This window comes from Taudactylus pleione, unplaced genomic scaffold (genome assembly GCF_031769625.1).
Source record: "Taudactylus pleione unplaced genomic scaffold, aTauple2 ptg000005l, whole genome shotgun sequence".
NCBI lineage: Eukaryota > Metazoa > Chordata > Amphibia > Anura > Myobatrachidae > Taudactylus > Taudactylus pleione.
Genome location: NW_028284408.1, coordinates 22,491,707 through 22,507,883, shown reverse-complemented (window position 1 = coordinate 22,507,883; position 16,177 = coordinate 22,491,707). Strand labels below are relative to the sequence as shown.

Sequence of the window (16,177 nt, the reverse complement as noted above, 5' to 3'; positions counted from 1 at the left end):
CAGTGCAATCCACACTGCTGACATCCGGTCCCGGTTTTCTCCATGCCAGTAACAGGTAAGTATACTGACCTTTCCCTGCACCCCATTTCCAGTCCAGCCAGCCTTCTTTGCGCTTCTCCCCCAGTCCAGCAAGCCAGTCTTCCCTGCGCAATCCTCCTAGTCCAGGCATCTTTGCCTGTCCTGTCGCCCCCCTCTAGTCCAACCATCCTTGCCTGTCCTGTCCCCCCCTCCAGTCTAGCCATCCTTGCCTGTCCTGTGTCCTCCCTAGTTCAGCCACCCGTCCCAGCCCTGTGCCCCCACTAGTCCAGCCAGCCTTCCCTGCCCTGTACCCCCACAAGTCCGGCCACCCCTCCCAGCCCTGTGCCCCCCTAGTCCAGACATCTTTCCCAGCCCTGTGTCCCATGAAGTCCAGCCATTCTTCCCAGCCCTGTGCCCTCCCCTAGTCAAGCCAGCCTTCCCAGGCCTGCCCCCTCTCCCAGTTTCTTCTCCCTGGCTGCTGGTGCAATACACACTGCTGACATCCGGGCCTGGTTTTCTCCATGTCTGATTGGCTGCCAGTTACAGGTCAGCATACTGACCCTTCCCTGCACCCCTTTTCTAGCCCAGCTAAGCTTCCCTGCGCTTCGCCCCCAGTCCAGCAAAAAAACCTTCCCTGCACAACCCTCCTAGTCCATCCATTCTTGCCTGTCCTGTTCCCCCCTCTAGTCCTACCATCCTTGCCTGTCCTGTGCCCCGCTAGTCCAGTCACCCGTCCCAGCCCTGTGCCCCCCCCAGTCCGGCCACCCTTCCCAGCCCTGTGCCCCCCTAGTCCAGATTAGCATCTCATTAGCATCTATCTCTGAATCAGACCCATAGTACATTGCATATGGTCATTGTTATAGCTACTGTGTATGATTTGCTGCTGTACCAACTGGACATTGGTCAGTCTTTTTAAACAGTGAGCTAGTAGAGGATTTACATGGATCCACCGGAACATTACAATGTTCATACATTCCCAGAGGGACAAGTATGTCTATTAAATAAATTCTTCCCAGCCCTGTGCCCCCCCTAGTCGAGCCATTCTTGCCAGCCCTGTGCCCTCCACTAGTCAAGACAGCCCTCCCAGGCCTGTCCACCCCCCCAGTCCAGCCATCCTTGGCATAATGTGTGGGCACTACAGGCGGCAAAATATGTGGGGACTACAGTGTAGCATTATATGTGGGCACTACAGGTGGCAAAATGTGGGGGTACTACAGTGTAACATAATGTGTGGGGCACTACAGTGTGACATAATGTGGGGAGTACTACAGCGTGTTATAATGTGTCAGGCACCCAATGCATCTCCCTATCACACACTGCCTGTCCCCCACTGCCTCTCCCCTCTCCCTGTCACCCACTGCCTGTCATCCTCTCCCTATCCCTGTGTTAGAGACTGTGGACCTCATTCTGAGGCGGTCGTTAGTTGCAAGCGGTCACACTGAATCAGGGCGGCCGCTTGCATCCTGAACGACCGCCTCCTTGTCGATCGCTAAGCTGTGGGTTAACACCCACAGTTCTAGCGACTGACATGGGTGATGGTCGCGATGGCAAGACCATCGCGACCATCGGGGCGTACGACCAGACCCTAAGGTTGGGTCTGGGCACTCATAAGCCCCAGGGAGCTTCCTGCTCTGATCGAGCAGGAAGCTCCCCACTGACATCAGCAATGATGTCAGTGGGGCCGCCCCCAAACGGCAACCGTTCCGGCGGGAACGTCTCCGTTTGGGCAGACAATCCCCCTGCCCACCTCCCAAACGGGGCGAGCTGTCACTCACCATCAACAGCTCGCCCCCTTTGGTGCGAGACCCCTAGCGATGGAGCATGCGTCGCTAGCCGGGTCTCGCGCATGCACACGTCGGAGCCGGCTCCGTCGTGCGCATGCCCAGTGGGGCAACACCGAGTTGGTTGCGAGCGCTCAGCGCTTGCGACCAACTCTGAATGACCCCCTGTGTTTGTTGTGGACCGGGGGCGGTAACAGGAGCAGGGCCGGCCCTAGCCCAAATGTTTTGGTAAGCGAGTATATTTTTTGGCGCCCCCAGGCATATTGTTGCGCATGCCCAAACAAATTAAGGGGCTGTGGTCTCATGGAAAAAGCCATAGCTATGACACGACACACACCCCTTTCTTGTCACTCTGGGAACAGTGCTTTCCATTCCATATACACCTCAATGCAGTCCTCCCAGTAGTGCCCCTTATACAGTACCCCCAGTGTGCAATGTCCCCCAGTAGTGGTCCCTCTTATGCAGGCCCCAAGTAGTGCCCCTTATACATTACCCCCAGTAGTGGTCACCCTACTGCAGGCCCCCAGTAGTGATCCCCCCTATACAGTGCCCCTTATACAGTGCCCCCAGTAGTTGTTCCCCCTGTGCAGTACCCCTTGTGCCCTAGGAGTGGTCCCCCTTATGCAGTCCCCCAGTACTGCCCCTTATATAGTGCTCACAGAAGTAGTCCTCCCTATGCAGTGCCCTATGTAGTGGTCCTCCCTGCCTCCCTATGCACTGCTCCTTGTGCCCCAGGAGAGGTCCTCCTTATGCTGGACTCTGGTAGTACCGCCAATAGTGATCCCCCCTATGCAGTGCCCTTTATACAGTGCCCCGAGTAGTTGTCCCCCCTGTTCAGTACCCCTTGTGCCCCAGTAGTAGTCCCCACTATGCAGTGCCCCTTGTGCCCCAGGAGAGGTTCCCCTTATGCTGGACTTCAGTAGTGCCCCCAGTAGTGATCCCCCCAATGCAGTGCCCCCAGTAGTGGTCCCCCCTGTGCAATGCCCCTTATATAGTGTCCCCAGTATAGTCCCCCCCATGCAGTGCCCCCAATAGTGGTACCCCTTATGCAGTGCCCTTTAAATAGTGGCCCAAGTTGCAGTACCCCCAGTATTGCCCTTTATATAGTTCCCCAGTAGTAATGCCCCTGTTAGTGTGCCCCCAGTAGTAATGCCCCCTCCTAAGTGTGCCCCCAGTAGTAATGCCCCTGTCAGTGTGCCCCAGTAGTAATGCCCCTGTTAGTGTGCCCCCACTAGTAATTCCCCCTGTAGTAATGCCCCCTGTTAGTGTGCCCCCAGTAGTAATGCCCCCGTTAGTGTGCCCCCAGTAGTAATGCCCCCTGTTAGTGTGCCCCTAGTAGTAATGCCCCCTGTTAGTGTGCCCCCAGTAGTAATGCCCCCTGTTAGTGTGCCCCTAGTTAGAATGCCCCTGTTAGTTTGTCCCCAGTAGTAATGCCCCGTTAGAGTGCCCCCAGTAGTAATGCCCCCTGTTAGTGTGCCCTGAGTAGTAATGCCCCGTTAGTGTGCCACGCCCACATACACAAACCCCCCCCCACAATACTTACCTTTAGCCCCGATCCTACGTCTGCTGCCGTCCGCCGCTCCTCAGAACTATGGGGGAGCCATCATGATGTCTCTCCCATAGTGCCCGCGGGGAGAACCCAGATGCCGGAGGTCAGGTGTGAGCTCCGGCGTCCGCCACTCATCGGAACTATGGGAGAGACATCATGACGTCTATCCCATAGTGCCCGTGGGGGGAGCCGGAGCTCAGGCGTGAGCTCCAGCTGTCACGGCCAGGGGGGGTGGGGGGAGTGTGGCGGTGGAGGCGGCGGCGAAGAGGGGGTGGGGAGAGGAGGAGGAGTGTGGAGGCGGCGCTAGGGTGCGGGAAGGACTGTGGCGCTGGGGACCGCCGCCCACAGCGCCTTCTGCTGGCTGGCGCTCTACCCGTAACAGGTGGGCCGGCCCTGAACAGGAGTAGACACCGGAACAGGTTTAAACTGAAAGGTGGGTTGTTTAATGTGAATGTTGGTAGACATGAACACTAAGATAAACTAAAGTCCAGTAATAAACAAACTAATATATGTGGCAGGAGTGGGCATAAACAAATGTCCAGATCAGTGACAGAGATGAATGAGATAAATCCAGATAGACTGTAAGAGTGAAGTGGATATCATGGTATGCTGAATAGTAGCTGAGAGGGATATCCGCAAATGCTGTGATGATGGCTGAAAGGGAAATCCGGTAATGCTGTGATGATGACTGAAAGGAGAATCCGGTAATGCTGTGATGATGGCTGAAAGGAGAATCCAGACAGCTGTGACGTGAAGACGCCACTAGACTTACCCTTGCCAGGATGGCCCAACATTGGCAAACCTCTGCGTACACGCAATGCCAGTCTCCACGTGCCAGCTCCCTGACCAGAAGGACCGCGCCACAGCGCCCTCACCGGTAAGGACCGCAAACCTCCACGCCACAAAACCCTGGTCGTGACACCCTGTCTCCCACTGCCTGTCACCTCTCCCTATCACCCTCTCCCTGTCAGCCACTGCCTGTCACCCTCTCCCTCTTACCCACTGCTTTTCCCTGTCACTACTGCCTGTCACCTCTACCTATCACGCTCTTCCTGTCACCCACTGCCTATCCCCTTCCCTTTCACCCATTGCCTGTCAACTATCCCTGTCACCCTCTCCCCCTTTCTGTCTCCCACTACTTCTCCCTGTCGCCTCTCACCCTCTCCCCTGTCACCCACTGCCTCTTGCCTCTCCCTGTCACCTCTCTCTGTCACCCATTGCTGCTCTCTGTAACCCACGGCCTGTCACCTCTCCCTATCACCCTTTCCCTGTCACTCACTGCCTGTTATCTATCCCTGTCACCCACTGCTTCTCCATGTCACCCTCTCCTTGTCACCTTCTTGCCTCTCTTTGTCTACCTCTTGCCTCTCCTTGTCACCCTCTAACTCTCTCTGTCACCCACTGCATTTTGAACTTGGAGTAGGGCGGAGGAGGGGGGCCCAAAGCAAATTTTTGCACCTGGGCCCACCACTCAAAAGTTCCGCCACTGGGTATACTGAAGTAAAATTACAAGCATTTCATAAGTGTCAAAGGCTTTTATTGACAATTACATTAAGTTTATGCAAAGAGTCAATATTTGCAGTGTTGAGCCTTCTTTTTCGAAGCCTCTGCAATTCGACCAATACCAACAATAAAGCATCCTGAGACCATTCATGTGTGTGGTTGCTTCTCAGCCAAGGGAGTGGGCTCACCCACAATTTTGCCTAAGAACACAGCCATGAATAAAGAATGGTACAAAACATCCTCCGAGAGCAACTTCTCACAACCACCCAAAAACAGTTTGGTGACGAGCAATGCCTTTTCCAGCATAATGGAGCACCTTGCCATAAGGCAAAGTGATAACTATGTGGCTCGGGGAACAAAACATCTAAATTTTGGGTCCATGGCCAGAAAACTCCCCAGACCATAATCCCATTGAGAACTTGTGGTCAATCCTCAAGAGGCGGGTGGACAAACAAAAAAACCCACTAATTCTGACAAACTCCAAGCACTGATTAGGCAAGAATGGGCGACTATCAGTCAGTATGTGACCCAGAAGTTGATTGACAGCATGCCAGGGCGAATTGCAGAGGTCTTGAAAAAGAAGGATCAACACTGCAAATATTGACTTTTTGCATAAACTTAATGTAATTGTCGATAAAAGCCTTTGACACTTATGAAATTCTTGTAATTTTACTTCAGTATACCATAGTAACATCTGACAAAAAGGTCTAAAAACACTGAAGCAGCAAACTTTGTAAAAACCAATACTTGTGTCATTCTCAAAACTTTTGGCCATGGCTGTACTGTTGCCTTGTCTACTACCGATGCTGAGTATATGGCTCTCAGACAGAACCGACCCTAACCAAATTAGTGCCCTAGGCAAGATTTTGGCTGGTGCCCCCCCCCCATGTGGTATCCTGAAAAGGGTTGTGGCAACACGGAAGTGGGCATGGTATCACTGTGCTGTGCTTCCCTTCCCCCATTGTGCTGTGCCCACATCCCATGCAGCCTCATTACCCCTTATGTCTCTCCAGCCCAGCATTTTCTTTCTTGTGTAAAACATTTATTATAAAACACTTACTTTTTTTTCTACTCTATGTTTCTTCTGCCTTCTCCAGGGCACTCCTTTTCAGGTTCTTGATGTTCCTCTCTGTGTGTCAGGTGCCTCTTCAGTCGTCCTCCATTACAGAGCCTCCTGCTATCTTCTCTCATGACATTCTATAGGGCACATTCTCCCCTCGCAGCACAGCACCCTCACAGCACAACATCCCTCACCTATCACAGCACAGCACCCCTCTCCCAGCACAGCACCTCTCATTCAGCAGAGCACCCCTCACCCAGCACCCCTCTCCCAACATAGTATGTCAACACCTGTCACCCAGCGCTTCTCTCCCAGCACAGCACCCCTCACCCAGCACCCCTCACTCAGGACAGAATGTCAGCACCCCATACCCAGTATCCATCTCCCAGTACACCATGTCAGCACCCTTCTCCCAGCACAGCATCCATCACCCAGCAACCCTCTCCCAGCACAGCATGTCAGCACCCATCTCCCAGCACACCATGTCAGCACCTTTCCCAGAACAGCATGTCGGCATCCCATACCCAACACCCATCTCCCAGCACAGCATGTCAGCATCCCTTGCCCAGCACTCCTCTTCCAGCATGTCAGCACCCCTCACTCAGCAAAGCATGTTAGCACCCTTCTCCCTGCACAGTACCCCTCACCCAGCACTCTACTCTCAGCACAGCACCCCTCACCCAGCAATCTTCTCCCAGCACAGCATGTCAGCACCCCTCACCTAGCACTCCTCTCCCAGCACAGCATGTCCTCACCCAGCACTCCTCTCCCAGCACAGCACCGCCCACCCAGCACTCTTCACCCAGCACAGCATGTCAGCACCCCTCACCTAGAACTTCTCTCCCAGCACAGCACCCCTCGCACAGCATTCTTCTCCAGCACAGCATGTCAGCACCCACCTAGCACTTCTCTCCCAGCACAGCAAGTCAGCACCCATCTCCCAGCACACCATGTCAGCACCCTTCACACAGCACCCCTTTGCCAGAACAGCATGTCAGCACCCCATACCCAGTATCCATCCCCCAGCACTCCATGTCAGCACCCTTCTCCCAGCACAGCATCCCTCACCCAGTAACCCTCTCCCAGCACAGCATGTCAGCACCCATCTCCCAGTACGCCATGTCAGCACCCTTCACCAAGCACCCCTTTCCCAGAACAGCATGTCAGCATCCCATGCCCAACACCCATCTCCCAGCACAGCATGTCAGCACCCCTCACTCAGCACAGCATGTTAGCACCCTTCTCCCTGCACAGCACCCCTCACCCAGCACTCTTCTCCCAGCACAGCATGTCAGCACCCCTCACCCAGCACTCTTCTCCCAGCACAGCATGTCAGCACCCCTCACCTAGCACTCCTCTCCCAGCACAGCATGTCAGCACCCCTCACCCAGCACAGGGCCCCTCACCCAGCATTCTTCTCCCAGCACAGCATGTCAGCGCACAGCACCCCTTTCCCAGCAAAGCATGTCAGCACCCCTCACCCAGCACCTCACTCCCAGCACAGCATGTCAGCACCCCTGCCCAGCACCCCTCTCCCAGCATAGCATGTCAGCACCCCTGCCCAGCACCCTTCTCCCAGCACAGCATGTCAGCACCCTTCTCCCAGCACAGCACCCCTCACCCAGCACTCTTCTCCCAGCACAGCATGTCAGCACCCTTCTCCCAGCACAGCACCCCTCACCCAGCACTCTTCTCCCAGCACAGTATGTCAGCACACCTCGCCCAGCACCACTCTCCTAGCATAGGTAATTAAGTAAAATGTCCTTAAAACCGTTATTTTAGTGTTGCTGACTAGGCCCCTTAGTCAAAACTACATTCTTACAAAACTTACTCTGCCCGGCTCACTATGAAGTGGAAGATGAGAATGCAGCTGCGTCCACAGTCTGTCCCTGCAGTTGTCAGTGCAGCCTGCTGGTCCTGGACTTCGCAAAGGCCCATGGGAGGAGCTGCTGTTGCTTGGCATGAGCAGCAGCCCTCCAGTGGCCATTTTACTTGCTACCCATTGCCCACTCTCTGCTCCCCACTACTGCTGCACTGCTGAATTAGGCCCAGTGAGTGGCATCGCTAACGTATCTTGGCACCCGCACAGTGCTACCATAGCACATGCACAGTTGGCCAATAATCGCTTAACTGCTTAAATATTAAGAGATATGGTAACAACTTACCCTTGTTATCTCTATTTCTACTAAGTCCATAGGGTTCCACAGGATACCTTGGGGTATTGATGATGACGTCAGGCATCGGACACCACAGAGTTAAATTTTCATCCTCCCAGGATACACTGGGGTCCCTCTCCTATACCCCACCCCCGAGCCAAGGTATCTCAGTTTCGTAACAAGCCATAGGCCGGAGGAGGAGAACAAAGAGAGAGAAGAAAGTCTGGAACACACAAGAATCACATTCTCACCAGAAGGAAACAGAAAAACCTGTGACCAGATCAAAGCCCATCTGCAGTACAGGTGCGACAGGGCGGGAGTCTTTTGGAACCCTATGGACTTCGTAGAAATAGAGATAACAAGGGTAAGTTCTTACCATATCTCTTATTTTCTACATCAGGGTCCATAGGGTATCCACAGGATACCTTGGGGATGTCTCAAAGCAGTATCCTTTAAGGGTGGGGACGCTCCTGTGCCAGAAGGAGAATCCGCCGCCCGAAGGAAGCATCCTGAGAGGCGAAGGTATCAAATGCATAATAACTCACAACGGTATGGACAGAAGACCACGTGGCTGCCTTGCACAGCTGAACTGCAGAGGCACCACGGCGAGCTGCCCATGAAGGACCCACAGACTGAGTAGGGTGAGCTTTAAGAGAGGATGGTACAGACAGGCCCTCGTGAATGTAAGCCTCAGAAATCGCCATCAAATCCATCCTGCCAAGGTTTGCTTAGTAGCAGGCCAAACCTTCTTACGGAAACCATAGGGGACAAACAGAGAGTCCGATATCCTAAATGAACTGGTACGGTCAACATAAATCCTAAGAGCCCATACCACATCCAAGGAGGCCTCATCAGCAGATAGGTCTGGGAAATTAAAGGCCAGTACTATAATTTCCTCATTGATGTGGAAACTAGATACCACCTTAGGTAGGAACCCAGGGTGAGTGCGCAGCACTGCCCTGTCCCTATGAAAAATTAGGAATGGGGGGTGACATAAAAGAGCCCCCAAATCTGATACTCTTCTGGCCGTGGGAATGGCCAGAAGAAAGACAGTGTTAGCTATGAGCCATTTTAAATCCACTGAGCCCAGTGGTTCAAAAGGCGGTCATTGGAGAGCCCTAAGGACCACAGCCAAGTCCCAAGGAGACACAGGTGGAACAAACCAAGGAGCCACAGGTGGAACAAAGGGATGTTGTATGTGAAGTACACCTTCCATAAAAGTGTGGACATCAGGAAGTGTAGCAATCCTACGCTGAAACCACACTGAAAGGGCGGAAACCTGCACCTTCAGTGAAGCAAGCATTGTAGTACATTTGTACCATATTACCCTGGTACCCAACAAGTGGCACTAAGTGAGGGTAACAAATATTTGTTTCTGTCCCTCATATAGATGAACAGGCCAAATGCTGCATAAACTGGGCTCTTACAGAATATAAAGGAGAGTTTTATTTGTAGCTATCTCATCTGTAAACATTGCATTCCCCCCCCCCCCCTAATAATTGGTAGTTTGCTATGCAGTTTGGTAAACTGACGCTTTTTAGCACCTTCTATAAAAATTTAGATTGCAGTCTGAGACACAGGGGTGGTAAAAACCATGCCTTGTTGTGTGGTTTGGCCTTTAGTAAACTGAATGATTCATAAAACACACATTAAGACTCAAAAACATGCAGTTTTGGTAAAACTGCACTTAAGTAAATCTCCCCCTTTTCCTGATGTGTAATCACAATGGTTATATCTGAGAAAGTACACTAAATGGGTGTGACTAAAGAGTACTTTTATTACTTAAATATTGGGTGTCAGTATAATGTCATTTTAATTTGTAATAGAACATTTGTATTTTAAAAAAATATTATCCTTTTACAGTGTGACTATCAGTGCTCATTTTAATTTGTTTAATGTTTATACATTGGGGGGACCTGGCCGTTACCATTACCCCTTGTTTTGGAGCTGCAGAATTCACACTGGTAAATAAGGCTCTATATCAATGTATTTATTGAATCATTAACTTGTAATGTCTAATTCAGTTGTTTTTATTTTAAATCATAATGGTGTCTGAGCAAAAACAAACTCATACAAATAGTCCTTGAACCTTCAATTAATTTGGGTTAGGCAGTGTGCTGTGGCATTAACTAACCCAAAATGCATTCATAGCTATCGCTAATACACCTTTCAGACATACAGCAAAAACCCAGGTATTTATACATGAAAGTGCATCAACCTGGATTTTTGCTATGTGGGAACAGAAATGACCTGGGTGGAAGTCCTGGGTCCATGACCCTGCTCTGGTCCATGGTTTTTCCCAGTTGAAACCAGGGTAGGCTCTAGTGTGAATGCATCCAACCCAGGTTTTTAGACCCGGGTTATAAGAAAACTTTCTCATTGGCTGTTCCGTGCACCTGCAGATGACATCAATTACAGGCACCCGGACCACATGGCTGGGGAGCAAATTAATTTAAGTATGTATTATTATATGTTTAACTTTTTTATGTGAAAATTTTGTCTTTGTATAGACCAAAACTTTTTAAAGCTATAGTCATAATTTTCTTATATTGTAAAGTAAACATTTATTGGTTTTCAATAAAAAAAACATTGTAAACAAACAAACTTTGTGGCCTTTACTCTAACAATGCAAATTTTTATGGGTTCATTACTGTGGACAAAAAAAAAATGTCCCCTTTAAATCCACACCAAATTCCAGGGCAGACCCAGGGTCAATGAGAACGTATCCGACCCTGGAATATCCTGGGTTTTGGTGTAGTGTGAATGGGGGTCTGAGACTAAGGGCTGTATTCAATTTGGAGCAAAAAGCCGTTCTCTGCGAAACTTTTTCGCAGATGACATAATTTTTGCTGATTTCACTTATCCCTGTATTCAATTGTAGCGTCTTTTTGCCGGTGCGAAAATGCAATGAAATGTAATAGGCGAAAAAGTTTAGCCTATGAATACCCGGCAAAAAAAAGTGCAGAATTGGGGTTTTGGGGTACAGAGGTACGGAAACCACTATGTACCCTTTGTACACCCCACTTGACGCAAACTGCGTAAAAAAAAAAAAGCTTAAAAAGCCACAAAGGACACCCCAAAAAAACACTGAAAATGTGGGCAAAAAAATTCAAAGTGGGGGTACAAATCAAAAACTAGTGAAATAGCCTATGGAGGGGTCTGCAAATATGGGGGAGGTGTTTTTTTTTTTATTGTAGGTGCTTGCTGAAGGTGCACTTTTTTAATGCTTGACTCACCCATTTTCATGTACCCCAAATTTGATGTTGTTAAATGCTATTCTTCACCACTCTCCCAAAGACACTAAATAGCTCCTATTGAGACCATTTAAAGACCCCCAAATACCTTTAGCAGGGCTATTCTGAGATACTCATAGTGAACCCCCATGTCAGAGCATCTTTTTGGGGGTGTCAGGATGATTTCCCCTAAAACAACAGGACTTTTCGTCGATTTAGTTTTCGCCGGGTCCCGTTTTTGCTGATTTGGAATTGAATATGGGGATACGCGGGGACGCGCACGGTAAGTTTTCAACCTGATATCCTCCGATGATGGCGAAAAGTCCGGCAACTGACTTTTCGCTCCAAATTGAGTATGCCCCAAACACCTGGGAATTTCCAGGGTTTATAGACCCTACGTGTATTTCTCCGGTCTTATGGGGTAATAGAAGACAAAAGTGGTCTTCTTTATTTTTTTTTGCTTCTTTATTATGATGAGAGTAATAAACCAACTAACATAATTTGAGCGACACCATAGTTTAATTAAAGTGAAAAAAGTATGATACAGTTATGAACTTCTGTTTATCTTAAGAATATGAATATTAATAGGTGTCTGCGCTGTAGTGAAACAACTGTTGCAGCCTTCCTGATACTATTTAATAAATGTCCGGTAACTGTGATCATGTGATGCTAAATCAAAGCAGCAGAGGGCGATATCTGACTGGAATTCCTGAGTCATTAGGTCGTCCAATGAAAAGATGCTGTATCTGCCAGTAGACCAATAGTCGAGGCTGTGAGGGGCGTGTCTTGGAGTGTGCGGCCGGGGTGAATGGAGCTGAGCGTAGTGCGGACTGCGAGGCGTATAACTCGCTAGTACAAAGGATGGGAGCTGGGGCTTCTCTGCTGGAGTAGCGGGGGCGCGCACGGGAGGAGGGGGGACACCCGGCTTTTGGGTTGCGGTGCACCGGGGCCCCGAGGATGGGGAACGTGGAGAGCGCGGGGGGAACTCCGGGGACCCCTCTATTGCCGCTAAAAGTCCCGATGCCAGAGCCGGGAGAACTGGAGGAGAGATTTGCACTGGTCTTGGTGAGTGTAAAAGTTACTTTGGTTTCGCCCTGCTGTAGAGGGATCAGGGTTGTAAAGAAGTGTGCTCCACACCGTGCATTGGAGGGCATTGTGTTCCAGAGTTTGGAATTAGCGTGAGTATGCACTCGATGGAGTGATGTTGTGGTCTGGGTCTCAGGATGATGGGGTATTGTGAGAATATGGGCAGACTGCAGTATACTATGAAATGTGGGCATATAGAGGAGTGGCTTAGGGAATCAGGGATTTCTGCAGACTGTACTCTTCATTCTCTACCCAAGAATAAAGTTTTGTATTGTCTGCACCAAAATGTAACACCCTTATGTGGACTGTGCTCGAAAAATTGTCTTTAGATGAGTGTTATGTGGCTCAGTGATGGTGGTATCTGCCCATGGGTTCAGAGTACAGGATGAGGGTGGCATGTGCCCGAGGGTGAAGTCTGTGTGTGGCATTTGCCCGAGGGTGAAGTCTGTGTGTGGCATTTGCCCGAGGGTGAAGTCTGTGGGTGGCATGTGCCTGAGGGTGAAGGCTGCGGGTGGCATGTGCCTCAGGGTGATGGTTGAGGGTACCATGTGCCCAAGGATGAAGGCTTAGGGTGCAATGTACCCAAGAGTGATGGCTGATGGTTTTCTCTACTTGAGCGTGAGGGCTAAGGGTGTGATGTGCCCGTGGGTAAGGACTGAGGGTGCACTGCCCCCAAATTTGAGGGCTAAGGGTTTGCTGTGTCCAAGGGATATGGCAAAGGGTCCACTGCACCCAAAGGTGAGGGCTCAGAGCGTACTGCGTCCGGGGGTGAGGGTTCAATGTGCCGGGGGGTGAGGGTGGAAAGTGTGATCTTCCATAATGTGAAGGGCAAGGCAACATGTAGCCCTCAGGGTTAAATTGGGGCAAAGTTGCCATCAGAATTGCATCATTTGGTTCGAGGCTGTTTAAAAGTGTGGTCCTCTATGACATATTAAGTTTAATTCTGGTGCAGGAGCTCCTCACCATGGGTTAAGTTTAACCCATGGTGAGGAGCTAGCATTCACAGTTTCCTAGTACATATGTTTATTCAGTAATAATGGGCAACTTGAGATTGTGTGGCATTATTATGGTCAAAATACATGTAGTACTACTCAGATATTGTCTTTGCATTAGAACAGCTCTGCACATTTTTGTTTTAATTCCCTCCTACACTATAAAAACTACTTTGAGAGTTGTTGATGTGTTCCTGCAGTATTTGATAGGACTGCAGTATACTTGTTCTGTCTGCTTGCTTTAGTACTCCTGTGTATGGTCTTGCTGGCATTATATTTCCTTGACTAACTAGAAGTTGTCTGGATTATATTTTTCTCAGGCTCCCCATAGGGTTTGTCTGGAGCTTGCATTATAGTTATATATATATATATAATCTCTCTCTCTCTCTCTCTCTCTCTCTCTCTCTCTCTCTCTCTCTCTCTCTCTCTCTCTCTCTCTCTCCTTTTCTTTCCCCTTGTTCGGCACTGAAGTCTCTTTTGGGATTTGAGGAATTTGTACATAACTTTACAGAGGGGGCGTGTTATACAGCAGCGCCAATAGAGAGAGCTATTTCTTATAGAGCAGAGCAGCTTCTCTGGATAATGAGATGTCACTTATTTTACCTGTGTATGAGGAGTCTGGCACTATTAATGTTCTGCCTATACACAATTGCTTACTGAAAGTTGGAAGCTATCTAACAGTAACTATTATTCATGGTATGAGTTGTCTCTTCTACAATATCAGCCTAAAGATGGGTACTACACACTCGCTTAGACTATGTGTACCCAGCATGATCCCGTGAGCGGTGGGACCCAGCGGAGGTGCCAGCAATGATAAGTGCATACACACTTGGGGTCGGGGTCTGGGGTAGCGGGGGCCATGCAGCATGGCGTCACTAGCGACATCCTCAGTTCTTTCTGTACGTACAAAAGATCTGAGGATGTGATAGACGGCCCATGGGAGCGCGTCTGGCATCGTGCGTACACACTGAACAATTTGTCGTTCCGAATCGGCCAAATCGTTCAAGAGATCGTCTAGTGTGTGCCCAGCTTTACACTTTAAATCTATATCAGACTTTATAGCGATGGCAGGGGACTGCCGAAAGAGCTATCTCAGATTATCCAAAGGCTATAATAGGCTTGTCAGGATAATTCTGACAGAGATGTCCATTAATATATTTAGTCATTTAAAGTTATTTAGGACCTGATTCAGAGCTGTACGCAATCGGCATGCATTACGTATTTGAGCGATTATTTGCAACTGCATGTATAGTAAGTATTCTATTCTCAAGTAATTCCAGATTTTCTTCCTGGGTGTCTTTTTACAGTGTAAACATCAAGGCATTCAAGTATATTTAATTAAATAGTGTGATGTGCTGTAACCTAGAGCAATCAGTCAGATATTACCTTTCATTAGTCTGTGGGTGACAGGACGTTCTATTTGTTCTGGTTATTCAGTAAACATGTTTATGAACATCTGGCTGATGACTTCTTACACCTAATCGTGTGTCATTTTCCGAACATTTATCAGGTAATGGATGGTGTCAGAATATACAATAGGGGATCTAGAGTAAAATGTGTAATAAAAGACCTATCTTACACTACACATAAAGGCTAGCTGTGTTGTATGTACCCTGTGTCTCCCTTCTTACACTGCTCAGCTAATGTAACTTTAGCCAGAGCGATGATGTTTTGTGTATAGTGTCCTAAAACAAATTGTATTCGCAACAGATGAGAGAGAATTGACACATCGCTCATGTCACTAGCTGGTAACTTTTAAATGATCTTTTCCATAATAAATAAGCCTGGCATATTAACAGTAAACAAATAAGTTGACTTATGCTGGGTGCACACTGGACGATATATCGTTCGTAGAGTTGATGAACAATATATTGTCCCAACCGTCGACCAGTGTCTACACACGATATATCTGTGAACCACGTTGTTCACAGATATATATCGCATAGGCTGTGCAGCACGGCAGATGCAATATAGCTGAAAGATATAAAGTGCACATTTGCCTGTGTGTATGGGTGACCAACCGACCCAAATGCTGGCTGCAGGAACCAGAGACAACGACGTCACAACTGGATCCTGCGGCCAGACTTATTAGCCGGCCGATTGGTAAGTGTGCATGCACAGCCGAATACTTACCAAATCGGTCAGTTGGTCGGCCAGATGATAATCGGCTGATAAGGCCGATAATTGGACAGTCTATACCCAGCACTAGCAATAAAGATGCAGACACAAAGGGCCTTATGCAGAGCTGGTAGCAACATGGAGGCAATTTAGTAGCAAGCGTTTGCGTGATCAAGACCATACTGAACTTTGCTTACTTGGCCACACCCTTTTCCACCTCCGTTTCGCCTATCACAAGGCTCGATGCGACCATAATCCGTGCCAACTTTGCAATTGTGCATTTTCTTGCATTCACGTTCAAGGCATGTGTAGTGCATAGATGTACCAAATACGCCATGCCAACTGGCGTACTGCTCAGCTCTGTGGTAGGGGTTGCGTATGAAATACCAACAGCTTAAATGCTGCCGGTTCAAATCCCGACACTAGAAGCCCGACAGCAGAAAACCCTGACATCGGCTGGTAAGCAAAGTTAACCCCTCCCAAACCCTAACCCTCCCTTGGGGGTGCCTAACCCTAAGACACTGGGGGTGGTGCCTAACCCTAAATTCCCCCCACCCCCGTGGTGCCTAACTCTAACCCCTCCACCCCGCACCCTAAACCTTACCCTTCCGGGGGGGTCCATAACCCCCCTTCCCCTAGCCTAACACTCCCGGGGGGCTGCCTAATTCAACCCCCCCCCCC

The 16,177-nt window shown here is 49.5% G+C and overlaps 1 protein-coding gene across 4 annotated transcripts in view; it reads left to right on the top strand.

The window, feature by feature from the left end:
* Window positions 1-12,190: 12,190 nt before the first annotated feature.
* The window catches only part of FMNL3 (formin like 3), a 133,538-nt gene continuing 129,551 nt past the window's right edge, over window positions 12,191-16,177 (top strand). For all 4 annotated transcript variants that reach the window (XR_015869804.1, XM_088447206.1, XM_088447130.1 and 1 more), the window contains exon 1: window positions 12,191-12,365. Coding sequence is in view for 3 of the 4 variants with exons in the window: in XM_088447206.1 (XP_088303332.1) it covers window positions 12,258-12,365 (108 nt within the window). In the remaining variant the exon portion in view is untranslated. The remainder of the gene's footprint in view (window positions 12,366-16,177) is intronic.